The following is a 26,632-nucleotide window of genomic DNA, read 5'->3' as shown; positions in this document are numbered from 1 at the left end:
TCTAGTTCTTTAGGGAGACATTCTATGAAAGAGACAGCAGATAGTGCTGGCTAATTAGATATGTCACACTCACACTGTTTTAACTAATGCAGTGGGTTCTGTTTGAACGTGACACTCTTGGATAGCAGGTGCTTTCACAAGGTTCTATCTGTTTATGAATCGTGCTTTTTAATGAGCTTATCTAGAAAGTATAGAGTTGGGATATGGGTGTGTCCTATATGTAGCTATACTCAATTGTGTATAAGTAGTAGAATTTTTTAAATGTTTGTGTATTTATTTTGAGAGATGGAGAGCACGCACATTCAGGTGAGGGGGAGAGAGAGAGAGAGAGAGAGAGAGAGAGAGAGAGAAAGAGAGAGAGAGAGAAAGAGAGAGAGAGAGAGAAACATGGCAGAGAGTGCAGAGCCCAACTTGGGGCTCATGAACTGTGAAATCATGATCTGAGTTGAAGACTAAGATGCTCTACTACTGAGCCACCCAGGTTCCCCAATAGAATTTTATTAATAAAAGTTGGTATACTTTTTACAAATTTGGTGAACTGGTGGGGAGAAAGAAGAACTTTCATTCATGTTCGAATTTCCATTAAAAAATATAGACTTCTTAATTCTGTAAATATGGTATATTTCCCAGCTTCAAACACAGGTCCCAGGCCATGTTAAAATGTTATATATAAACCAAGCTTCTATAGTACATACAGCCTTCTTAAGGCCCACGGCCAAGGGAGGCCTGGTGGTTTAAGGAATGACAGGCTATGGGCTTTGCATTCTGGCAAACTTCTTAACTGAGCCAAGGTTTTCAAAAATCTGTGGAATGAGAATAATATTACTGCCTAGGGTCATATTGAAAATTAACATTATTTTTTTGTAAAGAGTGTTTCTGTTGGGGATTGAGGAGATGTAGACACTTTCCCAAATATATAGAAAATTAAGAAGTGAATTTTAGCTTCACCTTGGTTTCCCCCTTTGGAGTGGAAGCCAAATGTTCTTCAAGGTGGTAAAGGAAGCTATGTTTTATGTTTGTCCTTTTCTCTCCCCTTAGAGGCCCTCTGCATTTTTCTCTCTTGCTTTCTCTTTTTCTGGCATGATCCCTGACATTTTGAAACCTTCTCTCAATTAATTTCACCAGGTCCCTCAGATTCCTATACATGAATACCAACAGAGATTTCTTAAAATACTAGGAATTATCTGCCTTTGTCCCTGCTCTCTGGCAAATACATTTTAGCATAGAATCTATAAACCTTTAGTTCTGAAGAGAACACTCTGAACCACATACAAAGGTTTTAATACAAAATTCTAATTATTCTGGGGCGCCTGGGTAGCTCAGTCGGTTAAGCGTCTGACTTCAGCTCAGGTCATAATCCAGTTTATGAGTTCAAGCCCTGCATTGGGCTCTGTGGTGACAGCTCAGAGCCTAGAGCCTGCTTTAGATTCTATGTCTCCTTCTCTCTCTGCCCCTTTCCACACTCAGGCTCTCGCTCTCTCTCTCTCTCTCAAAAATAAATAAATATTTAAAAAATTTTAAACAAATTTTAATTATTTCATCCTTGCATGTAAACAGTATGTAGGGGAGAGAAACCTTTTTCTTTACACACTTAAAGTCTGTTCCTGAAGACTGAATTAAACTGACAAAAGACATTATCAGGAGAAAAGGGTATACACATTTTACTGGTAGTTTATTTTTCCAAAATTATATTATATCAAAGTTTATTAATTTAATATTTTTAATTTTACATGCATGGGAGCTTCACAGAAAAGAAGTGAAAACCCAAAGAGCCAGTTAGACCTGGGAGCTTATATACTGTTTTAACAAAGGATGACAAATGGTGGAGAAATGGCTAGATAAAGGAAAAGGAGGTTTGGGGGCAGGAAATCGTGGGAAAGTGACCAGGAAACGTACGGTACATAAGGGTTGTTTAGTAAGGTTCGTTATGCAGACTCCTCTCCTGTGCTGTATCTGGTGATCATTCAGAGGCTCCTCTTTTGGGTATGGGAGAGTGGGGCGCCTTTACAAATGAAAGTTTCCTTTGAACATGGAAATCTATGCCATGCTTTGAAGCAGATGGAAGAGGGCAGAGTGCCTCTCTCCAGCCACCGGCTGCCCTCCGTGTCTGCTGTGTCTCAACTGCCTTCAGCTCAAAATAATCCTTCTGCCAAGATGGTATCTTTTGGAGTGATATTTTGATCCCCTTCAAGTTCAATAGTTGGGAAACCATTTTACCTTAGTAAGACTATTCTATTTGATATAGATTCCATTTTAATAAGACTGAGGCGTAGAGTCAAATATAGTCAGAAATGAAGGCACGAACAGGCACAGCATAGCTGTGTAAGTATTTAGCCCCTCAGTTACCACTGCTTACAAAGCCAGCACGCAGCCCCCTTTGTGCAACATACGTCTTCTGATTTGTTTGCATGGTGAACATGTGATCATTTATTGATTTATAAAATAAACCGGCATTTCACAGTACGCCTCATCCAGCGTTGAGAGTTGGTGATGGTCATTTTGAGGTCACTGGCATGGAATTCTACCTGTATTCATAACACAATGCCTGTAGTGAGTGAACCCATGGTTGATTTGCACTTGGAAGTTATTATATATTTTTCCTGTCTGACAGCAGCAGCGTGCAGGGTCAAAGACAGCCGGCTTCCCATGTCAGTGGTCTAGGATGGCCAGTGAAGCCACCAACATCCCAAGTCCTGTGGTGCGCCAGATTGACAAGCAGTTTCTGATTTGCAGTATATGCCTGGAACGGTACAAGAATCCCAAGGTTCTCCCCTGTCTGCACACTTTCTGCGAAAGGTAAGAGTCCTTTGTGCTCAGAGAGGAGAGTTTCACAGACTGATCTCCTACAGCTTACCAAAGGGTTCTTTCCAGAATTATCCAGTTACCTATGGGAGACATTAATCTTTTGTGCTTATGATAGATATCTAGAAACATAATCATGAGTTGCCAATAATTTACTCCATTTTATATAATTACAAGGGAGAGAAAACAGTCTAGTAGCTACTGACTCATTCCCACAGGACATAGAACATTAAATATTTTAAGATTAAAAAAAATTTTTAATTTCCCCTTTGTTTTTCATCAATTTTTGCCGACCACAGTTCCCTCATAGAGTATCTTTGGTAAGGGCCAATTAAAAATCTATTATGCGGCACCTGGGTGGCTCAGTCAACTCAGAGTCTGACGTTGGCTCAGGTCATGATCTCATGGTTTGTGAGTTGGAGCCCCACGTCAGGCTCTGTGCTGACAGCTCACAGCCTGGAGCCTGCCTCAGATTCAGTGTCCCTTCTCTCTCTGCCTTTCCCCCCCTCATGTCTTTCTCTCTCAAAAATAAATAAACATTAAAAAAATTTTTTAATCTATTATTTCCTCTCATATGACACATTAGGGAAAATGTCTGGTTATTGAGGAGTTGGTTAAAAGGGAGAGCTTCCTCTCAAGGATACTTCAGAAGACACCTGCTAATGGCACATTTGAACATAAGGATGTTGCAGATGAAGAAAAATATTATGTGTATGAAGTAATTATAAATTACCCAAACATGCAATTTGCTATATAGGGAAAACATATTTCTTCATTCTTCTTAAATAGTTTTTTCCATTGAATTAATCAGTTATCAAAATACATCTTACTTTCTTGTTTAACTTAGCATACGCGATTAAACAGATTAAATTTGTTAGTAATTAGTTTATCTGTGTCCTAATTTAAATATTTCTCTAGTAAGGTTATATTTTTTTCTTAAAGATAAATATAGTAATTATGTTTGATAGCATTCTGTTAAAATATTTTCTATCATTATTAAATATACATAATTAAAATGCTTTAATTCTTGTTATAGAATAGGAAGTGGTGTTTCCAATGGCTTCCAATCAGTGCTAATTCTATTTGCCATCCATTTAAGACACATTTGTTAAAGTTGATTTATTTTGGAAGATCTCAGTTGCAGCAGAATATCCACATCCTTGCTGGTGATGAATAGAGGGAGAAGGTAGATTTTGTTATTGGTCGTTGTGGTTTTTTGTTTGTTCACTTTTTAGGGGGTTCTTTTGGGGTATGTGTGTGTGTGTGTGTGTGTGTGTGTGTAGAGGTTGTTTTGTGTGTGTTTTAGTAGTGGTATATAGGGCACTAGCACTTTTTACTTTATTTTATACGTTGGTGCAATTACTTGGTCATTCATAGTCCAAAATGACTGAATGGAGAGTGATTTCCGCCCCTCACTTAATGACTGTAGCTGAAACTTGAATACCAGCTAATTGTCCTTGTGTCCCTGGGCTCCGATGGTAAGATCGTTATTTGATGTAGCAGTTGGCCTCTTTATATTTAACACGGAGAGCCACTCAGCCTGGGCTCAGTAGGGCCTCCTATCACCCATGTTCAAGGCCTAGGCAGTCCATTGTTTGGCTCCCCTTTACTTGCTCTGACAGGTGAGAAGCAACACTTCTGGGCTGTCCCGGGTCCACACCCAGCCCTCTCCATTGGGTCTTATCTAATCTTCTTCTGTTCCTCCATCCAACAGCTGCTGGTAGAGATTTTCGAGAGCCCACCACACCAAGTCCCCATGGAATGCGTGGAATGGGTTCTGAGAAGGTCACTGTGGTGCAATGGGAAGAAGGGCTAGAGGATACACGGGTGGGTGACAGTGCATAGAGCTTCTGCAGAAACCCAGGAAAGGGTGGTGTGAAGCAGATGACGAGAACGGGAAACATTGGAAGGTATTTAGGAATTTCCAGCTTTTGGTGATGGGTGGGATGTGGAATATGGATAGTAAGGGAATTACTGTTTTCAGCATGGTTCCCAGTTCCTGGTTTGTCTGGATGGATGGGTGGAGGTGCTGTTTGTTGAGATGGGAAGAGGACCCAGTTTCGGGGAAGAACGTAGCATTGGTTTTGGACACATTGAGTTTTAGGACTTGTGAGACATCCAAGAGGAGATGCCAAGAAAGCAGCTGGTGTAGAGATTAGGGGCCTGGAGGAGACATCTGTGGAAGGAATAGAAATGTGGGAGTGTTGTGCTTAGAGCCCTGCACGTGGATATGATGTCCCAGGGAGAGAGGGGTGCTGATGACAGAGCCTGAACTGGCTCAGTAAAAAACAAAGAACAGACAGAAGGAGAGGGAGGACGAAGTGAGTGTGCTGTCACAAGCAAGGGAAGATAAAATTTCAAAGAAGGAGAGGTGGGAGACAGTGGTCATGTTTACTGACTGCCCCTAAGAAGGTTAGGAGTGAAAAATGTCTACTGTCTGGATTTAGATGCCCTCAGTGACCTTAACAAAAGCTATTCTGTTTCTGGTATTGATTCAGCTACTTCTGTGACATAGGAAAGTCCATTAGCCTCCTTGATGTCAGTTTCCTTATCTACATTATAAGAGGAGTGAGACGAAATCATAAGTTTTTGAATTCTGTTTGGCAGAGCAACAGGGAAATGTTACATGGCGTAGTTACGTAGAGCTTCGGTTCTGGTGCCCAGTTGCCTGGGCTTGAACTCCTGCTCTGCCCTTGACCACTTGAGTTCTGGGAACAAGCAACTTTGCTTCTCTCTGCCTGTGTGACCTCAGGTGTCTACAGTACATACGTCAGGGGCACCCGGGTGGCTCAGTTGGTTAAGTGTCTGACACTTGGTTTCGGCTCAGCCATGATCTTACAGTTTGTGAGTTTGAGCCCCACATTGGGCACTGCACTGACAGTGTGAAGCCTGCTTGGGATTCTCTGCCTCCCTCTCTCTCTGCCCCTCCCCTGCTCTCTGTCTCCTCTCTTTCAAAATAAATAAGTAAACACTAAAACATAAGTAAATAAAGTACCTACTTCCTATGGTTATTGCAAGTACTGTGAATCTAGTGAGCAGGATATGTGCAAATCATTATTAGCAATGCATTTTGCTAATTAAATGAATTAAGATGATGCTTGCTGAAGAGAGGCAAGAAGAGACCATGTTGGTGTGCCTCTGGTGTCCTATCTTGCTTCAAACAAAACATTTCCACTGGGAGGTGTTTTTATCATATGAGATCTGCTTGTGCTTTTGTATGCAACTATGTGTATGAAATAATTAAAAATTAACTGAATACGCAATTGCTATATATGAAAACACATTTCTTTATCCTTCGTGAATAGCTTTTCCATTGAGTTAATCAATTATCAAAATACATCGTTACCTTCTTATTTAACTTAGCACATAAGCAGTTTAGCATATGAAGTGTGTTAGTAATTACTTTATCTGTGCCCTAATTTAAGTATTTTAACACTAAGAGAAAACTTTGACCTGTTTCTCCTCATTGTAAAAATCCACAAATCTGTGAATATGACACTGGATATTGTAGATGGATGCTTTGCAACCTTTAAAAAAAAATTTTTATTGTTTATATATTTTTAAGAGAGAGTGAGAGATAGAGTGTGAGTGGGGAGAGGCAGAGAGAGATTGGGAGACACAGAATCTGAAGCAGGCTCCAGGCTCTGAGCTGTCAGCACAGAGCCTGATACAGGGCTTGAACTCACAAACTGTGAGATCATGACCTGAGCAGAAGTCAGATGCTTAACCACGGAGCCAACCAGGTGCCCCCTGCAACCTTTAATGTGCATATAAATCAGCAGGTCTGGAGGAAGATCTGAGATCCTGCACTTCTTCCAAGTTCCCCCAGAGAGGCCGATGCTGCTCATTTATGGCAAAGCTCCCTGGAACACTAGCAAAGTCCATGATACTACTCTTTTCCTTTAGGGTTATCATTCGCCTGACCAGTTGATAGGGCCAATGGGAATACACATTACCTCTTGGTTGCTGAAATCTTCTTTTCCTAGAAAAGGAGACTTACATAGGGAGTTTCTGCCAAGTCGTCCACTTGGGGCAGAGAATGTGTATGGTTCCTGTGAGAAGAGGGGGTCCTGCTCTTGCTCGAGAGCCCACTGTACTGACAGTCCACCTGCTTCTGCTTCCGCAACAGGTGCCTGCAGAACTACATTCCCGCCCACAGTCTAACCCTCTCCTGCCCAGTGTGCCGCCAGACCTCCATCCTGCCCGAGAAGGGGGTGGCCGCGCTCCAGAACAACTTCTTCATCACGAACCTGATGGACGTGCTGCAGCGAACTCCCGGCAGCAACGTTGAGGAATCCTCCATCCTGGAGACGGTCACCGCTGTGGCTGCGGGAAAGCCTCTCTCTTGCCCAAACCACGATGGAAATGTAAGTGAGCGGATTGCGGCCGAGGCCTGGCCGCGTGACTGCTTTGGTTTGCGGAGGCTTCAGACAATCAGAGGTTATGCTAAAGCAGAACTCCACCTGGAAAATGTGTAGTTAGAAGGTATTTTTGGCAGTGCTCACACCGTATTGCCTGTTTACTTGCTCTGATCAAATTCGTTTAAATAATAAGACCAATCTTCGTTATGTCTAATAGCACGTATTATTAGTTTCCCCAGGAGAGCAAACCCATGACTATTTGCACAGGGGGTATTCTTGGCCCACATAAATATCTATATAATAAATTATGGATAAAGATTAAAAATAGATAAATTCTTCAAATCGAGAATGATTATTAAAATATTAATTATAGTTTTTTGAGGGAAGTTTTTCTCTTCCATTAGGCCCTAATCCTTAATAATAAATATAATTAGAAGATATATGAATCCTTGATCATAGATTCTAGATTTTGAATTCAAACCTATTTCCTGCTACTGGCAAGCATAATAGCTGTAATAAACTTCGGAGGACCTGTGTGTACCATCAAATAACTGATTGACAATAGCTATGTCACCTGAAGTCAGCTTTGGATTCTGACTCCCTGATCCAAACCCTGCTCTTCAACTTATTCTCTGTGTTAGCTTTGGCAAGTGTATTAAACTCTCTGTGTCTCACTTTCTCATCTGTAAAGAAGAAGTAATAATAGTGTTCACTAGTGGCGCCTGAGTGGCCCTGTGAATTAAGCATCGACTTTGGCTCAGGTAATGATTTTGTGGTTTGTGAATTCAAGCCCACGTCAGGCTCTGTGCTAACAGCTCAGAGCCTGGAGCCTGCTTCAGATTCTGTGTCCCCCTCTCTCTTTGCCCCTCTCCCACTTGCCGTCTGTTTCTCTCTTTCTCTCTCTTTCTCTCTCAAAAGTAAATAAACATTTAAAAATTAAATAAGAGCATGTACTATAGGGGATTACTTGGAGAAGTAAGTGTTTAAGTCATATAAAGCATTATTGTAAACTCTTGATAAATGTTAGCTATTAAAATTATTTCTCAGCAATGACTTTATTCACTTTTTCCTTTATAATGGCCACTTCAAAAATATTAGAAACTGCTTATAATATAAGGCATGGATATAATAAAACCATTATCAAGCAAGCTGTTGTTAGAGCAAAGCAATAATTATTAGCCATAACTATTGTTTATTTAGCTCATTTCATACCACTCTCTCTGCCCACCATACTGCAGCCTTACTGACCTAGGACTTGCCAAATCGTTTCCCACCGTGGGGCTTGACTGTTCTCTATGCTGTCTGCCTGGAATGCTCCCTGGCTAGCTCACCCTCATCCTTCATGTCTCAGCTCAACTTTCTTCTACCAGAGAAGTCTTCTCTAAATGCCTGTCTGAGGCAGACCACCTCTGACACCCACTTACTAGCCATTACGTCACTTCCTGGATTTCCTTCCTGACATCCACCATGCTCTGCTTGTCTTTATCTGTGTATTTGTTGACCAGTGGATCTTCTGGCTTTACTTTTAGAAAGTGAGCTGCAGAAGGTCATGGACCATGTTCACTATTGTTATCACTAAGCACAGTATCTTCTACATGGAAATGTGGAAACAGAGACTGTCTATCCTGAACTTGCTCTAACAAAGAATCAGCCACTGTCACTTACGTTTTGGCAGAGACTCAAAGGCAGGCAGAGGAGTGAGAAAGCTCTGCAGCAGACAAAAGGGAAGACTTTAAGGTTGCTCTGTTTGGAGGCTGTTGGCATGGGGAAGCTGGAGGCAGGCTAACTGGAAGTGGGCATCCTGTGTGATTGGTTAGGAGTACATATTTGGCTTTCTCTGGTTGGTACTAAGTGGAAGTGGGGATAAACATGAGAGAACCTATCAGTAATCAATTCCTAGCCATTTTGGCCAATTATAGATGTTATTATTTAGGTTTTGGGATTATTACTGGAGAGAGAAGTCTGACTTCCTGCAAGTAAAAGTGGTAGGCTGGCTTCCTAAGTTGTTTCTTATAGATAATAGGTTGCTTTCCTGGATAGGTTGTGGATCAGAGATATATTTTTTATGTATGATCCAGCCTTTGTCCAGTTGTAAATTCAGCCTCTTAGAAGTTAATCAGTACCTATTTGCTAAACAAATGTGCCAGGCACCATGCTTGACTTTGTACATACCACTTTGCACAGAGGTATTAGTTACCTACATTTTATTTATTCATTTATTCATTCATTCATTCACTCATTCATTCATTTATAGTTACCTTCATTTGATAGATGAAGAAACTAAGGTTTGAATAGTTTAAATCCCAAAGCTGATTGACACATCATAAAAGCTAGATCAGGAAGCAACAATACCCTGAGCTTTTTGGTAGCCAAAATAAGAGAGACATTGTGGATTACATATCTTTAATTATTTAATTGAAAGCACATCAGGCTGCTAATAACCACGGTTTTCCATGCAGTGTACTCCAAGAGAGAATTACCATGGAAGTTTTGTAAAAGAAACTTTAAATCATGCCTTCAATTAGTTTGAGCATTCTTCTTATGATCATTTCTCACACTGGCTCTCCCTGAGGCTGTCTTCCCTTAGAGGAGCTCTAACTTGGTTCAGGTCATGGTCTCATGGTTTGTGGGATTGAGCCCCGTGTCAGGCTCTGTGCTGACAGTGCAGAGGCTGCTTGGGATTCTTCCTCCCTCTCTCTCTGCCCCTCCCTTGCACTCTCTCCCATGTTCTCTCTCTGAAAATAAATAAACATTTTTTAAAAAAATTAAAAAGTTCAATTCAAAAAGTTAGGGAAAGCAACAAAGTACATATATGGAACACAAAAGAAAGAATATAATAAAGATAAAATTAGTTTGAAAATAGTAAAACAATCGAGTTAATAAATCTTAGCTGATTTTTAAATTAATGAAATAATTTGTCATCTGATAAAACAACAAAAAAATATATATCACATTAGGACTTATCAGACATTAGTACAGGTAAAAGGGATATTTTAAAATGAGTAAATCAGGGGCACCTGGGTGGCTCAGTCGGTTGAACATCCGGCTTCGGCTCAGGTCATGATCTCATGGTTCGTGGGTTCGAGCCCTGCCTCGGGCTCTGTGCTGACAGCTCACAGCCTGCAGCCTGCTTCTGATTCTGTGTCTCCCTCTCTCTCTGCCCCTCCCCTGCTCACACTGTCTCTCAAAAATAAATAAACATTAAAAAATTAAAAATAAAATAAAATGAGTAAATGCTATGTGCTAAAGGCTAATATACTTGAGAAAGTCTGAATGAAATGGATGATTATCTAGGAAACTGAAAATGATCAAGATGGCTAATTTTGAAAGAAACTGGTAAAACTTAATTTGAAACTGAATTCCTTCATACCTGTATAAAACAAATATGATTCTTAGTATGTTTAGTCTGCATCATAAGAAAAGATGGAAAACTTCCCAATTCACTCAAGATATCCTCATAACTCTAATACCAAAATCTAGTGAAGGCAGAAGAAGAAAACTAATAATCATTCAGTTTATGAAAATAACTGTAAAATTATTAATTAAAATGCCCCAGCAAATTCTTACTATGTAGGTAAGAAAAATATGAACATCACAGAAGAAAATGGTCAAAGAACTCAGAAAGTTCACAGAGGGCATATAAATAGCTAATAGTAGTAAGAGAAAAAATGTCAAGCTTCACAAATAATCACATCTTCTCAAATTCATTTTTAAAGATAATAAGCAGTGATGATGAGGATGTGTCATTTGTTGTGGGCGGGCGGGTAAATTGCTCTTCAGAAAGTTTATGTCAGTTTGTTGAACTATAATGAGTGTTTTACACAACTTCCTATCCATTAATTCAGTAATTCCACTAATAGAAATATATCTAAGGAAATAGCTGGAGAAGAGATTGAAGACTGAAGAATGTTAATTAAAACTTTTAAATTAGAGTAAAAATTAGAAATAATCTGAATGTGCAATATTAGGGAAATGGTTATATTATGGTAAGTTCGTATAACTGACTCTTGGGTAGCGATTAAAACTGATGTTTTGGTAACAAATGACATTTATGCTAATATGTGAGTATGCTTGTGTATTTATATAGACTTGTGTATTTTAATTAGTAAGACCACAGTGTATATTTTGTGTCACCTAAAGGACAGAATTCCTTAAGATGTATTTCTTAAGCACACCTCAGCAACAGAGACCTTTGAATGCCACCAACTGCTACACAGAATCTCTCTTAGAGATGCGGATTCCAGTAAAGTTAAAGAATCCTTTAGGTTAAAACAGTCCCTTGGCTCTCTACCAAACACATTACATCAAATCCACTAAAAATTAGGTCTATCTAGAATTTGAACCTCACTGAGGTAGATGAAGCTAAAAAAGTATGTTTTGGGTAATTTCTTTGTGCTGGGTCATTATGATTCTTTGAAATCATAACATTTATAAACTCGCAAGAGGTCTTGGATATTAACAGTATGTGCCTTGAATCGTTCTATTGTTTCATCATAGATTGTAGTTCACTGCTGCTGCTTTGAAACGGGGTCCTCATTGCATATTCAAGCCAAACGCATGCAATATTGCAGATAAATTGCTGCAGTTAATTGCCATGGGTAAATCTTTAAAAATAATTCAAGTGTCTGAAGGTTAATAAAATTGAGTAATTAACAATAAAGCAGGATGTTGTCCTCATGAACTGCCTGGTGCTGATTAGCACATATGGATGAAAGCCTGTCATTTACTTTAAGTGCTGTGACACTATCTGTCTTCTAATTAAACTGCCATGGCTGCATTGTCCAAATACAAAGAAAAATGGGAATAATGGTCAGTGATTTAAGAGGTTCTTTGCGCATAAAGTAGACATTTGAGCTCATGCCTCATGGTCCCAGAACCACAAATAATCATTAGATCCTGTTATGGCTTGCTTAGGCACCTTACTAACAAGGATGTTGAGAGGTGCAAAGCAGAGATCCTCATTAAGAATGCCCTACCACTAACAAGTCCTCACTTCTACAATCCTCAGGGCCGTCCCAAGGCCCTGACCACCCTTTCCAGCATGTTAGTCGTGCATATGGTCTTGCCTTGTCATCTTCACAAATGGTGTCTACCTGTCAACAAAAATAAGCTAGTCCTGGCCTCTGGCCCATCTGCCCCCAAGAACAAACACCAGCATTATCTCACTCAAGATGGATGAGCTCAGCTGAGTCTCACACTTGACGCAATTAACTCTCAGTTTGAGTCAAAGCTGACAGACCTTGAGCACAAGCATTTGAGAATGACTAGCTGTTCACACTTCAGAATAATTTTAGGGCCTTTGTTTTCAAGAAACACTTAGTAATCCAAACCAGGGATAGTTACCTAGGTGTGCTGCTCTCTCTTCAAAGATGTATTTTTTAAAATTAATTAGTGCAATTTTTAAAAATTAATTTTTTAATTAAGGGAAAATTCACATAACATAAAATTAAACAATGTAACCATTTAAAAGTATATAGTTCAGGGGCACCTGGGTGGCTCAGTCGGTTAAGTGTCTGACTTTGGCTCAGGTCGTGATTTCGCCGTTCACAAGTTCGAGCTCTGCATTGGGCTCTGTGCTGACAGCTCAGGGCCTGGAACCTGCTTCAGATTCTCTGTCTCCCTCTCACTCTGCCCCTCCCCTCTGTCTCTCTGTCTCTCTCAAAAATAAAAACGTTTAGAAAAAAATTTTTTAAGTATACAATTCAGTGGCTTTTAGTATATTCAAGAGGTTGTGCCACTCCCACCACTAATTCCAGAACTCTTTCATCATGCCACTCCCCATGCCCCCCCTACCCCTAACCCCTGGCAGTCACCAGTCTGCATGCTTCTCTGCAAGCCTTCTCCATTATAGACATTTGATATAAATCAGTCATAAATTATGTGGCCTCTTGAGTCTGGCTTCTACCAATCAGCATAATGTTTTCAAAGTTCATCTATATTGTAGCACATAGCCGAATTTCATGCCTTTTATGACTACATAATATTTCATTGTCTGAAGTATTTCAATATCTGAAAATATCACAGATTCCTTCGTTCATTCATTAGTTGATGGATATTTATGTTTTTTTCACTTTTGGGCTATTATGAATAGTGCTATGAACATTCATATACAAATTTTTGTGTGGATGTATGTTTATAGGTATGTTGGGTATATACCTAAGAGTTGAGTTCCTGGGTCACATGGTAATTCTGCATTTTACTTTTGAGGAGCCACCAAACTGTCTTTACAGTGATTGTACCTGTTTACATTTCCACCAGCAAAGTACAAAAGTTCTGATTTTTCATTTCTACAAACACTTGTTATTATCTGACTTTTTGAGTCTATCCACCTTAGTCAGTGTAAAGTATCTCATAGTGGTTTTGATTTGGATTTCTTTAGGGACTAATAATGTTGAGCATATTTGTGTGTGTGTGCAAATTGGCCATTTGTGTATTTTCTTTGGGGAAATGTCTATTCATTTGCCAATTTTTGAAATGGGTTCTTGAGTTGTAGGGTTTCTTTATATGTTCTGGATACTACACCCTTTTCAGATATATGAATAGCAAATATTTCTCCTATCATTTTCACTGTTTTTTTAAGATTTTATTTTTAAGTAATCTCTACACTCAACATGGGACTCGAATTCACAACCCCAAGATCAAGAGTTGCATGCTCTATTGACTGAGCCAGCCAGGTGCTCCTCTTTTCACTTTCTTGGTAGTATAAGATTTTATTTTGATGAAGTCCAATTTATCTATTTTTGTTGTTGTTGTTGTTGCTTGTGCTTTTGGTGTCATATCCAAAAAATCATTACCCAATCAATGGTCATAAAGATTAACTCCTATGTTTTTCTTCTAGGAATTTTATAGTTTAGCTCTTACATTTAGGTCATTAATCTATTTTGAGATAATTTTTTATGTAGAGTGAGGTAAGCATTCCACTTCATTCTTTTACATGTGATATCCAGTTGTCTTGGCATCGTTTGTTGAAAAAATTGTTTTTCTCCATTGAGTGATCTTGGCACCCTTGTCAAGAACCAACTGGCCATACATGTATGGTTTGATTTCTGGACTGTCAATTCTATTACATCCATCTATATGTCTATCTTTATGCCAATAACACAGTATTTTGATTACTCTATCTTGGTACTATGTTTTGAAATTAGTAAGTCTAAGTCTTCCAATTTTTTTTTCAAGATTGTTTTGGCTATTCCACCTGAATTTTAGGAATAGTTTTTTCACTTTTGTGAAAAAAGGATGCTTGAATTTTGATAGATATTGATTGGTTGGTTTGGGGAATGATGCCCTCTTAACAGTATTAAGTCTTCCTGTTCATGATCATGGGATATCTTTACATTCATTTCCATTATTTAGATATTCTTTAATTTCTTTCAACAGTGTTTTATAGTTTTTCAGTGAACAAGTCTTGCACCTTCTTGGTTAAATATATTCTTAAGTATTTTATATTCTCTTTGATGCTATTATAAATGGATTGTTTTCTTAATTTCATTTTTGGATTGTTCATTGCTAGTGTATAGAAATACAACTGATATTTGTTTGGTGATCTTGTATTCTACAACTTTGCTGAATTCATTTGTTAGTCCTAATATTTTGTGTGTGAGGCAGGCGTTCTTTATGGTTTTCTGTATATATGTTTATATCATCTCTGAGTAGAGCAATGCTTACTTCTTCATTTCCAATTTGGATGCATTTTATTGCTTTTTCTTGTATAAATGCCCTGGTTAGAACTTCTAGTACATTTCTCAATAGAAATGGCAAGAGTGAACAAAGATTCGTCTCATTCCTTATCTTAGGGGGTTACCATTAGGTATGATGTTAGTTATAGGATTTTTGTAGATACCTTTTATGAAGTTGAGGAACTTTTCTTCTAGTTTGATAAGTGTTTTTATCATAAATCGTGTTGGATATTGTCAAATGTTTTTTTTCTGCATCAATTGAGGTGACCATGTAGGGTTTTTCCCCCTTCATTCTATTAGTGTGGTGTATTGCATATGTTGATTTTTGTATGTGAACTACCTTTGCAGCACTGGGATAAAATCCACTTGGCCGCACTGTATAACCCTTTGTATATGCAACTAGATTCAGTTTACTAGTATTTTGTTAAGGGTTTTTGCATCTGTATTCATAAAGGATATGAACTTTACTTGTGATGTTTTTGGCTTTCACGTTAGTGTATTGCTGGCCTAATAAAATGAGTTAGGATATGTTTCCTCCTCTTCTATTTTTTGAAGAATTTGGAAGGATTGATATTAATTCTTTAAGTATTTGGTGGAATTCATCAGTGAAGAATCTGGTCATGGGCTTTTCTATGTCGGAAATTTTTTGATTACTGGGTCAATATCCTGTTATAGGTCTATTTAGATTTTCTATTTCTTCTTTGGGTCAGTTTTATTAATTCATGTATTTCTAAGAATTTGTCCATTTTATCTATGTTATTCAATTGTTGGCCATACAACTGTCCCTAGTATACTGTTTGTTAATTTTTTTTGATCTTTACAAAGAACCAACTTTTGGTTTCATTGATTCTCTCTACTGTGTTTCTGTTTTCCATTTTATTTACCTTTACTTTCATCTTTATCATTTTCTTTCTTCTTGTTTTGGTTTTAATTTGTTCCTCTTTTTCTAGTTCTTTAAGTTTGAACCTTAAGCTATTGATTTAAGATCTTTCTATTTAAAACATTTTTTTTAATGTTTATGTTTTTGAGAGAGAGCAAGAGAGCGTGAGCGGGGGAGAAGCAGAGAGAGAGAGAGGGAGATACAGAATCCAAAGCCAGCTCCAGACTCTGAGCTGTCAGCACAGAGCCTGATGCGGGGCTCAAATTCATGAACCACAAGATCGTGATCTGAGCTGAAGTCAAACGCTCAACCGACAGAGCCACCTAGGCACCCCATAAGATCTTTCTTCTCTTTAAACAAGGCATTTACATCAAAAATTTTGCTCTGAGAACTGTCTCTCATAAGTTTTGGTATATTGAGTTTTCATTTTTACTCATCTTAAAGTATATTCTAATTTCCTTTATGATTTCTTCTGTGACTCATTGTGTAAAAGAAAGTTACTTAACTTTCATGTATTTGTTAATTTTCCAAATTTCTTTCTGTTATTGATTTCTAATTTAATTTCATTGTAGCTAGAGAAAATACTCCTATGACTTTAATCTTTTTCAAATTTATTGAGAGTTTTTTATGCAATATATGGTCTATTCTGGAGAACGATCCATGTGTATTTGACAAAAATGTGTATTCTGTTATTGAATAAAGTGTTCTATATGTCTGGTAGGCCTAGTTGGTTTGTCTTCTCAAACTCTCTGTTTCTTCATGGATCTTCCATCTAATTGTTCTATCACTAATGAGAGTGGGGTACTGAGATCTCCAACTATTACTGCTGAACTCTTCATTTCTCCCTTCAATTCTGTCAGTTTCTGTTTCATATATTTAGGGGCTCTGCTGTTGGGTACATATTTGTTTATAATTGTCGTATCTTCACAGTGAACCTGTCATCTTATAATTACATAATGTCCTCTTTTGTCTGTAATAACAAGTTTGTCTTAGAGTCCATTTTGGCTGATATTAGAATAACCACCCCAGTTCTCTTCTGATTACTATTTGCATAGAATATCTTTTTCCACCCTTTTAATTTCAATCTATTTGTGTCCTGGACTCTAAAATTTGTCTCTTATAGACAGCATGCAGTTCATTCACTGAGTTTTTTAATACCTACTTTGTGCAAGGAATTAGTTAGGCTCTTCGTAAGAGAGTTCCTGCGCTCAGAAACTTCAAATCTTATAAATATTTCATAAAACTGGGGTATGAATAAAAGTGCTTTGGTGGGAAGACTCACTTTGTGAAAATACACTAACCTTTAATAAGACTTAATGCCATTTTCTTTATTTAAATTTTTTAATATTTATTTATTTTTGAGAGAGAGACAGTGTGTGATCAGGGGAGGGACAGAGAGAGAGAGAGACAGGGAGACACAATATGGAGCAGGCCCCAGGCTCTGAGCTGTCAGCACAGAGCCACATGTGGGGCTCAAACTCATGGGCAGCGAGATCATGACCTGAGCTGAAGTTAGATGCTTAACCAACCGAGTCACCCAGATGCCCTGACTTATGCCGTTTTCTGTACATATGTTATACTTCAAGAAAAAGACCTCCCTGAAGAGTACTTTGGGAATTGAAAATTAGAAAAAGTTATTTTCATGCAAGAGAATAGAGAAATGCCTTCATAAGGAAACTAACTTGACAGGCTTTATGTTACATTGTTACTGAGAGTTCATCGTAATCAGGATAAGGTGCCTTTATTTTCCTGTAAGCGGAATATATCATCACCATTATCATCATCATCACCACTGCTGATGCTACATCATGCCAGTGCCACATCTGAGTTCTTTGTGCATATTAACCTACTGAACCTCATGGCAGCCCTATGAAGTAGGTTACTATTATTGTCTTCATTTGACAAAGGAAAATTTGAGTCACAGTGAGGTTACATAAGTGGTAGAGCCAGGATACAAATTGCTCAGTATAGCTTACCTCTCTTTCTCTTTAATGTTTATGTATTTTTGACAGAGAGAGAGAGAGAGACGGAGTACAAGTGGAGGAGGGGAGAGAGAGAGACACACACAGAGAGAAACACAGAATCTAAAGCAGACTCCAGGCTCTGAGCTGTCAGCACAAAGGCCTGACACAGGGCTTGAACCCATGAACCATGAGATCATGACCTGAGCCAAAGCTGGACACTTAGCTGACTGAGCCACCCAGACGCCTCCAGCTTATCTCTTACAGAGAGAGTATCATTTCTCAAAGTATGGTCCAGGAACCCTCATGGGTCCCCCAGCCCTTGCAGGGGGGGTTGGCAGTCCACAAGGTCAAAACTGTATTTAAAATAATACTAAGATATTATATGCCTTTTTCACTCCTGTTTTCTCAAGAGTGTAGAGTGGAATTTTCCAGAGACAGTATGATGTGTGCTATCATAACAGATTGAATGCAGAAGCAGATATGGGAATCCAGCTGTCTACTAGTAAGATGGACACTGAAGAAAATGTTTTAAATGGAAAACAATGCTATTTTTGTCATAAAATTTCTTGCTTTGCAAAATACAGTTATTTTTCATGTTTTATATTATTCATGTAAACATTTAATGGGCTTACTATTGCTTTTAACTAATATTTAAAATTTTTGTTTCAGTTTTTGATATAAATAGCTATAGATATAATTCACATAAATAAAAGCACTTTGGAGTCCTCAATAATTTATCAACATTGGAAAAGGGTCCTAAGATCAAGAAGTTTGAGCATCACATCCCCACACTGATCGACCCTAGGGGAGTATCCATGGAAAATCTGGCTTTGTGGCCACAGCAGCAGCTTTGGGGTCTGAACCACCTCTGTTTGAGACCTGGCACTTAAAAATTTATCCTTCCTTTACTTCTGTGAAACTGGACATATTGCCTACATTTTGGGAAAGCCGTGAGAATGAGAGAATGCCTACTAAAGGCCTGGTGCCTAGGAAGCCCTCGGCTTGTGGCCTCGAACCTGGAATTGTTTTTGTGTTACCTGCAGGTGATGGACTTTTACTGCCAGTCTTGCGAGACCGCCATGTGTCGGGAGTGCACCGAGGGGGAGCACGCAGAGCACCCCACAGTCCCCCTCAAGGATGTGGTGGAGCAGCACAAGGCCTCACTCCAGGTCCAGCTGGACGCCGTCAACAAAAGGTGCACACACCTCCCCCAGGCTCCCGACTGCCTGTCATGCGTGAGGCCTGGCCTCCCGACCTCATCTCCCTGGGTTCACGCTACCTGAGTAAAGTCTCCTTTGTGGGTCCATAGTGATGGACCAGTGAGTGATTAGTGTCATCCCTTACCCCCTGGTAAAATTCCAACGCCCGGAGGTTATGAGTGGTGGCATTTTTGTTTTAGTACCTTAGAATGATTAAATGAATAAAATACATTCCAGCAAAATACTCCCAGCAGATCTTCTGAAATTCATGCCTGAAACCAGGCTCTCTGAGGAGCCTTTCTTAACTGCTCTTCTTGACATATACAGGACCACTGTGTGGACTGTCACTGGCTCCTCTCTGTCTGATCCCAGCAAAATGGGACTGGCCAGTGATTGCTCAATGTTCCTTACGTTTTCCTGCTTCCAGGCTTTCTCTTTGGGATGGAAATGAAGGAACAGAGTAGCTGTGTGATACACAAGAAAGACCAAAGAGAGGAAATAAACAACCAGCTGAGAGTAAATCTTGTCACCAATAGTTGTAGCGAGAAAAGTGCTGTTATTCTATAATAATTAAAGGAACTCGGAAACTTGCAAAATGTTCTCAGGAACCTTTGAGTTTAGAGAAGTTTTCATATGATTAGGATAAAAGATACAGCTATACATTTAGAACCTGGTTCTCAATTGTGGGCAATTATATACATACCCCCAGGAGACATTTGGCAATGCCTGGAAACAATTTGGTGTCATAACTGTGGGGGGGGGGGAGGTGCTGTTGGCATCTGGTAGAACACAGGATGTTGTTAAACATCCTATAACACACAGGCTAGTCCCCTGCAACAAAGACCTACAATCTTACAGTGTCAAGTTTGAGAAGGTGTGATTCAGAGTGAGAAGCCATGGGGTTCAGAGAGCCTCAAAGCTTTGTATCATCAATTATTAAAATGAGATGATTGATTACTTGAAGTAGAGGTGGACCCTCAGAGTCTCTTCTCTCAAAGGCAGTAATTATGTCTTATTCATTCTGTTCTCCAGTTATTACTTTTTAAATATGGTGAAAGGCAAAGAAAGTTTTTTTGATAAAACATAGTGTTTGGATAGATGTTTTACTCTTTCTGGGTTGATGTTAAATAATTATCTTTAATGACTGTCCTCTAGGCTCCCAGAAATAGACTCTGCCCTTCAGTTCATCTCAGAAATCATTCATCAGCTAACCAACCAAAAGGCCAGCATTGTGGATGACATCCATTCTACCTTTGATGAGCTCCAGAAGACTTTAAACGTGCGCAAGAGCGTGCTGCTTATGGAACTGGAAGTCAATTATGGCCTGAAACATAAAGTAAGATTCCAGCCATTCTTATAGGCATCTTGTAGGAGACATGATATCCCCGGAGTTCACTGCACCAGCTTATTGTGTTCTAAGAACAGCAAAGGACACTTAGTTGTGTCCTTAAGTGTCACTGCTGTATAGTAAAACAATAGTTTTCATTTCATGGCAGATCCAGCTATTTTTTCCTTTTTCTTTCCACAAAACTTCTATGATTCTGTAACCTTAAGTACCAATTTATAATTTGACACAAGACAAGATAGACTATAAAGTAATGCTTTCAGGATTTATAGTTAAACTGGATTATTTTCCTTCCTTAATTATAATGTCTTATAGTCTCTTAATTGCTCTCTCATCCACACCAACCTGTTAGTCAACTTCAAAGTGAGCTCTGACTGCAGCCTTTAACGTCCAGTCACAAAAACAGGGATCAAAAGCTTCTGCTATTTGGGTGTGGAGAGTTTTCATTCGTCTAGTTTCTGTTCCTTTGGGTGGTAACAGGGGAATTTAGGACATTACAGAGGGATACTGAATAATTAATAGTTCAAATGCCAGGCATAGCAATTTGTTTTCAGGGCTCTTGGTGGTGACGTTTCTGCTTGTCCCTAGCAAAAACACATGACCCAAGAAATATGTGTGTGGGAGAGTCTGGGCGAGGCGGAAGGGAACGAGAAGACACTGCGAATGCAATTCAGAATCATGCATTAGAAGTGAGTTTGGTGGGCCAAATTAAATACCACTTGCAGAGACCCACCGGCCGGGGCAGGTGCAGCACCCGGTAGCCGCCCGCGGAGGGCGCTGTCCCTGCGCGCCAAGCGCATACGGTCCAAAGCGCTGAGAAGCGCTCACCCGGCCTCGCTTTCTGACCCCGCAGGTCCTTCAGTCGCAGCTAGATACCCTGCTCGAGGGGCAGGAGAGTATAAAGAGCTGCAGCAACTTCACCGCGCAGGCCCTGAACCATGGCACGGAGACGGAGGTGCTGCTCGTCAAGAAGCAGATGAGCGAGAAGCTGAACGAACTGGCCGACCAGGATTTCCCGCTGCACCCGCGTGAAAACGATCAGCTGGATTTCATCGTGGAGACCGAAGGGCTCAAGAAGTCCATCCACAACCTCGGGACGATCTTAACCACCAACGCCGTCGCCTCCGAGACGGTGGCCACGGGCGAGGGGCTGCGGCAGACCATCATTGGGCAGCCCATGTCCGTTACCATAACGACCAAGGACAAAGACGGGGAGCTGTGCAAGACCGGCAACGCCTACATCACGGCGGAGCTGAGCACGCCCGACGGCAGCGTGGCGGACGGAGAAATACTCGACAACAAAAACGGCACGTACGAGTTTTTGTACACTGTCCAGAAGGAAGGGGACTTCACCCTCTCTCTGCGACTCTACGACCAGCACATCCGAGGCAGCCCGTTCAAGCTGAAGGTGATCCGGTCGGCCGACGTGTCTCCCACCACCGAGGGCGTGAAGAGGCGCGTGAAGTCCCCGGGAAGCGGCCATGTCAAGCAGAAGGCGGTGAAGAGACCCGCGAGCATGTACAGCACTGGGAAACGGAAAGAGAATCCCATCGAAGACGATTTGATCTTTCGAGTGGGTAAGGAGAAAGCATCGCTGCGCTGGATGCCTGAGTGTTGCTTCGGTTACAGGGCAACTGGGAAAGTGTTGCAAACGGGAACGTTGCAGGTCAGGACTTGGACCTGACCGTGTTGGGAGACACTGATGCATGTTATTGAGTGAGCTTATGTAGTCTTCTTCGGAGATTTTATGATTGATTTTCTGCTTCTCTGTCCTCCTCCTCCTCCCCATTTCTCTTTCTCTTCTTCTGCCTCCCTCTTCCCCTCCTTCCCTTCCCCCTTGCCCATTAGCTTCTCTCCCTTCCTCCTTCTCTCCCACCAAGTCCTCACCACCTGGTCTTTTTCTCCTTCCTTGTACTGCTCTTTTCCCCCTTCCCTCTCTCACCACCTCCTCCACGTCCCTAGGCCTCCCTCCAACCCTTCATTCCCCTTCCTTCTTCCTCTCCTGCACCCCTCTCTGCCCATTTTCCTCCCTCCTCCTTTCCCCCTCTTCCTTTGTAATACAAGTGCCCCATATTCATTGTAGAAAATTAGAAACCGAAAATAAGCAAAAAACAGAAACAAAAATCACCCTACTCACAATCCAGAACTTTTAAAGGAAATGGCAATCTCACTCCCACCCCCACCCCTGCCATAGGAATGTCTTTAGAGTGCTCTTGCCAAACTCAAAGGCAGAGAGATACTTGATCATTATATCAGATAACTTCATTGCTTCTCTGACATATGCCAGCGCCCCCTACGCTGTGGGCAGAAGGTCTGATGCCTCCCTGTACAGTGCACTATAAGGGCTGGGGGTGGGGGCATGATGCCTTCACTGCAAGTTGTGATCACTTTCAGCCGGCTGCAGCTGGAGAGCTGCCCCAAAGAGGGGAAGGTGGGTGGAAATCTGGAGAATGGAATGGGGTTGGGACAGAAGCATGAGGTTTTTAGGATGAGCCAACGGATTTTGAGAATGCAAATCTCAGACTTCCTTGTTTGATTTATTGCCTCTGATTTTTTTAACTGTTTATTTTCTCAGTAGAAAGCAAACTAAATGTAAGTATCAATGGACTTTGTAATTCATAAGAAAAAATGCCTGCGTTTTAGTTAATGTTTCCAAAAGTAGCTACATCCTGTTTATCTTTCTGCTGCTTAAGTCCCACATTACATCACCTCTAAGAGGTGCCACACAGTATATTAACTGATACGTGGAGTCTCTGAGTCAAGTAGATGGGGAGACCTTGGCCTCATTGAAGGAAACAGATCTTTTCGTTTGCTTTCTTTTTTTTTTAACTGCAGAACCTTTAGAATCTGCCAGTGTTCACTTTAAGTCTCCTAGGCTGGAGAGGGATAATAGGCAGCACTTCCACCAAACTTTTCTGAGCAGAGAACTTTTTCCATGGAACATCTTGGGAAACTAAGGCTCCTTGGAACATTCTTGGGCAGAGCTGCTCTGTGTTAATATTTTTGGCCGAGTCTTGTAAAGACTGTGATAGGATATGTAACTTGTCTGTTCTGAGCATGGAGCCCTCCTACATTCACTGGCCTTACGTGCAGTATGGGTGGAAACCTGGAGGTACACTTGCCAAGCAGAATGGATGAGCGGTGGTGGGGGTGGCACTGGGAGCCTCCCAGGCCCGTCACTCCGGTTCTGCCACTTCCTTAAACTTGGGGCAGGTCTCTTACCTTCTCTGCACTCCAGTTTCCATGTCCATAAATTTAAAATACACAAATATCGGCTTCTCAGAACTGCCCTAAGTTTCAAGCTTAATAATGCCTGGTATGTTGGAGGAGCTAAATAAATGAGAACTGTTGGATTTGCACATGCAAATCAAGGTCATTAGATTTTCCCTACCACCTTTTCTTAAAAAAAAAAACTTACCTCCATGCTGCCCAGTAATCTCCTTCATTGAGAACAAGATCAGTCACCTGTTCAGTTTTTCCTCCCACCTCCTCCCTCTACATCCCCTGCCCCAGCCAGTGACCCCAGTCTCCTTACCCCAGCAGTATGCCAAGTAGAGAAAGGCGAAGATCTGGATCTGAACTTTAATTCTCCTCAACAGTTGGGCAGGTAGCTTACCCTTTAGGAACCCAGTGCTCAATTACTGGTAGCTATTACATACCTATTATTATTAATTTTAATCTTCATCATCTCTACCTGTGGTTTTCACTCGATGTACCTCTAAGGACGTTTTTCCCCCCAATAGTATTGAATTCCCAGCTCCCACCCCAGGGAGAAGCATGTATATTCTTCTTGCTTCCTGCCAGTTGAGAATTCACTGGTGATTTACTGGCCCTGGTGGAAAGGTGTTTTAAGTGTTTAAACATCTGTAAAAGAGCATAGAACAGTGCCTGGCATACAGCACTATGAGTTTATTCATGAAGTAAAGATGCTGTCTTAGTTTGGTAGGGCTTTCTTAACAAAATACCATAGCCTGGGCAGCTTAAAGGGAATTCCTTCTCTCACATTCTGGAGACTGAAAGTCCCTGATCAGGGTGGTGCCAGTGTTGGTTTCCTGTGAGAACACTCTCCCTGTCTCCTAGATGGCCGCCTTCTTGCTGCTTTGTCCTTATGTAGTTGTGCATCTGTGCTGCATATCCCTGGATTTTCCTCCTCTTCTTGTAAGAACACCAGTCATGGGGCCCCGGGGTGGCTCAGTTGGTTGAGCATCCGGCTTCGCCTCAGGTCATGATCTTATGGTTCGTGGGTTCGAGCCCCACATCGGGCTCTGTGCTGACAGCTAGCTCAGAGCCTGGAGCCTGCTTCAGAGTCTGTGTCTCCCCTTCTCTGAGTCTCTCCTCTTCTCTCCTCTCTCACCCTCCCCTGTTCACACCATGTCTCTCTCTCTCTCAAAAATAAAACATTAAAAAAAAAAAAAAGAACGCCAGTTATATTGGATTAGGGCCTCACCCTAATGGTCTCCTTTTAACTTAATCACCTTCTCTCCAAATACAGTGACATTCTGAGGTACAGGAGGTAGGGACTTCAAAATATGAATTTTGTGGGGACAGAGTTTTGCCCAAATGTTAAGTACCTCAGATAATGTAGAGGCAGAAAGGAAGGCAGTCCTTATGGCCTATTTTTCCTTGACTTTATGCTCTCATCCAGAGTCCAGCTAAAAGGCACCCCCTACTGTCCAATAATATAGCTCCGAAAGCATTTCTAGAGCTCCTGGTACTTGCTAGGTACTTTGTCAGGTGATGGGAATATACAGTTGGAGGAAATGAGATCTCCTCCCTCGAGGAGCTTTCAGTCGGGGGGGGGGGGACAGATGTATGACCACCTAACTCTAATCCCAGGGGTTAGGCGATGGAAAGTTAGAGAAATCAGAGAATTTAGAGCAGGACCTGAACAAAGAGGAGAAATTGCCGAGGTTGACAGGGGGAGGTGGCATTCCAGGGAGGAGGACCAGCGAGGGGAGGAAAGGCCAGGTGAAGAGGAGTGAACATGATTGATGCGGTAAATCGGTGGCAGGTTCCTGAGGGAGGGAGAGAGAATAGGGGGGCAGGAGACACAGAGAGCGGAGGCAAGACAAGCGTTTCTGATCAAGCCCCAGTTTATTGAGAAAATATCCACACCTTAAATAAGGTACAGGGCGGGAAGCTGACCCAGGTTGGTTGCTAGGAAACAGGGTCAAATGATTATTAGAAAAAGGGGAAACCGAAACTGAAATTTCTTTTTTTTCTTAATTTTTTTTAATGTTTTATTTATTTTGGATACAGACAGAGACAGAGCATGAGAGGGGGAGGGGCAAAGAGAGAAGGAGACACAGAACCGGAAGTAGGCTCCAGGCTCTGAGCTAGCTGTCAGCACAGAGCCCGACGCGGGGCTTGAACCCATGAACATGAGATCTGACCTGAGCCGAAGCCGGAGGCTTAACCGACTGAGGCACCCAGGCGCCCCCGAAACTGAAATTTCAAACACAGCATCTAAAGAAGAGCCCAGGTGGGGCAGGGCTGTGATTGACACTGCATATGTCTGAATTCGGTTGATCTTTTGTTTTACTGGCTTCTCCCCTCTGCCCTGTCTGCCTGTCTCCAATACCTGAATCAAGAAATGCACTCCCCTTTGTAATTCAGGTAGCTCCCCTCAGGGAGCGATACTTCCTTGCCTGAGGCTGCCTAAATCGGCTGAATCTTTGCAGCTTCCCACAGGGGGGCAAAGGGCAGAGGGATGGAAAGTGTAGAGGGCACTGGCCGGAGGTGAGGCTGGAGCCAGCAGTGTTGAGCCCACTGCCTGGGCACCTTATCTACGAAATATTTCCCCAATTTCATCCTTCCTTCAAGTACCACCTTCTCCTTTAGAGTCCACTGTGATTATTATATTTATGAGTGGGTCTTATTTCTCCATAAGATTAAAATTGCTTGATGCCGAGGATGGTGTCTTTAATCATTTATAACCCCAACAGTACCTGGAAGACTACTTTGCATAAGTACTTTGCCCATCTGAAGAGGATCCATTTGTGACCTACGTACATGGTTTAACTTCCCTCTCACCACTGTCAGGTCCCAGTGCTGAGGTCAGCGACACACAGACAGGCAGCAACACACTAAGCTCAAGGGCAGTCATTCACATGTATTCCCGTGCCCGGAGCTGGGCTAGACAATGTCAGACAAACAGTGCTGGCCTTCTAAGAACTTGTCTTCTCAACTTCTGTACTGTTGGCTACAACCGGTAGAGTTTATATTAATATTTAGAAGAGTTCAGCTTAACTGCTGGCGATCTACCCAAGGGATACAGGAGTGCTGATGCATAGGGGCACATGTACCCCAATGTTCATAGCAGCAATGTCAACAATAGCCAAATCAGGGAAAGAGCCTAAATGTCCGTCACCTGATGAGTGGATCAAGAAGATGTGGTATATATAT

General features: G+C 41.1%; 1 protein-coding gene across 7 annotated transcripts in view; it reads left to right on the top strand.

Moving 5' to 3' along the window:
* Window positions 1–26,632, top strand: part of TRIM2 (tripartite motif containing 2) — a 115,970-nt gene that overhangs the window by 59,811 nt on the left and 29,527 nt on the right. For 3 of the 7 annotated variants that reach the window (XM_029939933.1, XM_029939948.1, XM_029939964.1), the window contains exons 2-6: window positions 2,612–2,796; window positions 6,932–7,169; window positions 18,727–18,878; window positions 20,038–20,218; window positions 21,081–21,804. In XM_029939933.1, coding sequence (XP_029795793.1) covers window positions 2,612–2,796; window positions 6,932–7,169; window positions 18,727–18,878; window positions 20,038–20,218; window positions 21,081–21,804 — 1,480 coding nt within the window. Of the gene's footprint in view, window positions 1–2,611; window positions 2,797–4,705; window positions 4,713–6,931; window positions 7,170–18,726; window positions 18,879–20,037; window positions 20,219–21,080; window positions 21,805–26,632 lie in introns of those variants that run through there. The other 4 variants (XM_029939939.1, XM_029939950.1, XM_029939971.1 and 1 more) reach the window with 3 other exon arrangements.

The sequence above is a fragment of the Suricata suricatta genome, chromosome 1, assembly GCF_006229205.1.
Source record: "Suricata suricatta isolate VVHF042 chromosome 1, meerkat_22Aug2017_6uvM2_HiC, whole genome shotgun sequence".
Classification (NCBI taxonomy): Eukaryota; Metazoa; Chordata; class Mammalia; order Carnivora; family Herpestidae; genus Suricata; species Suricata suricatta.
Note: the sequence above shows the minus strand (reverse complement) of the source record. Positions and strands in the feature narration are given on the sequence as shown.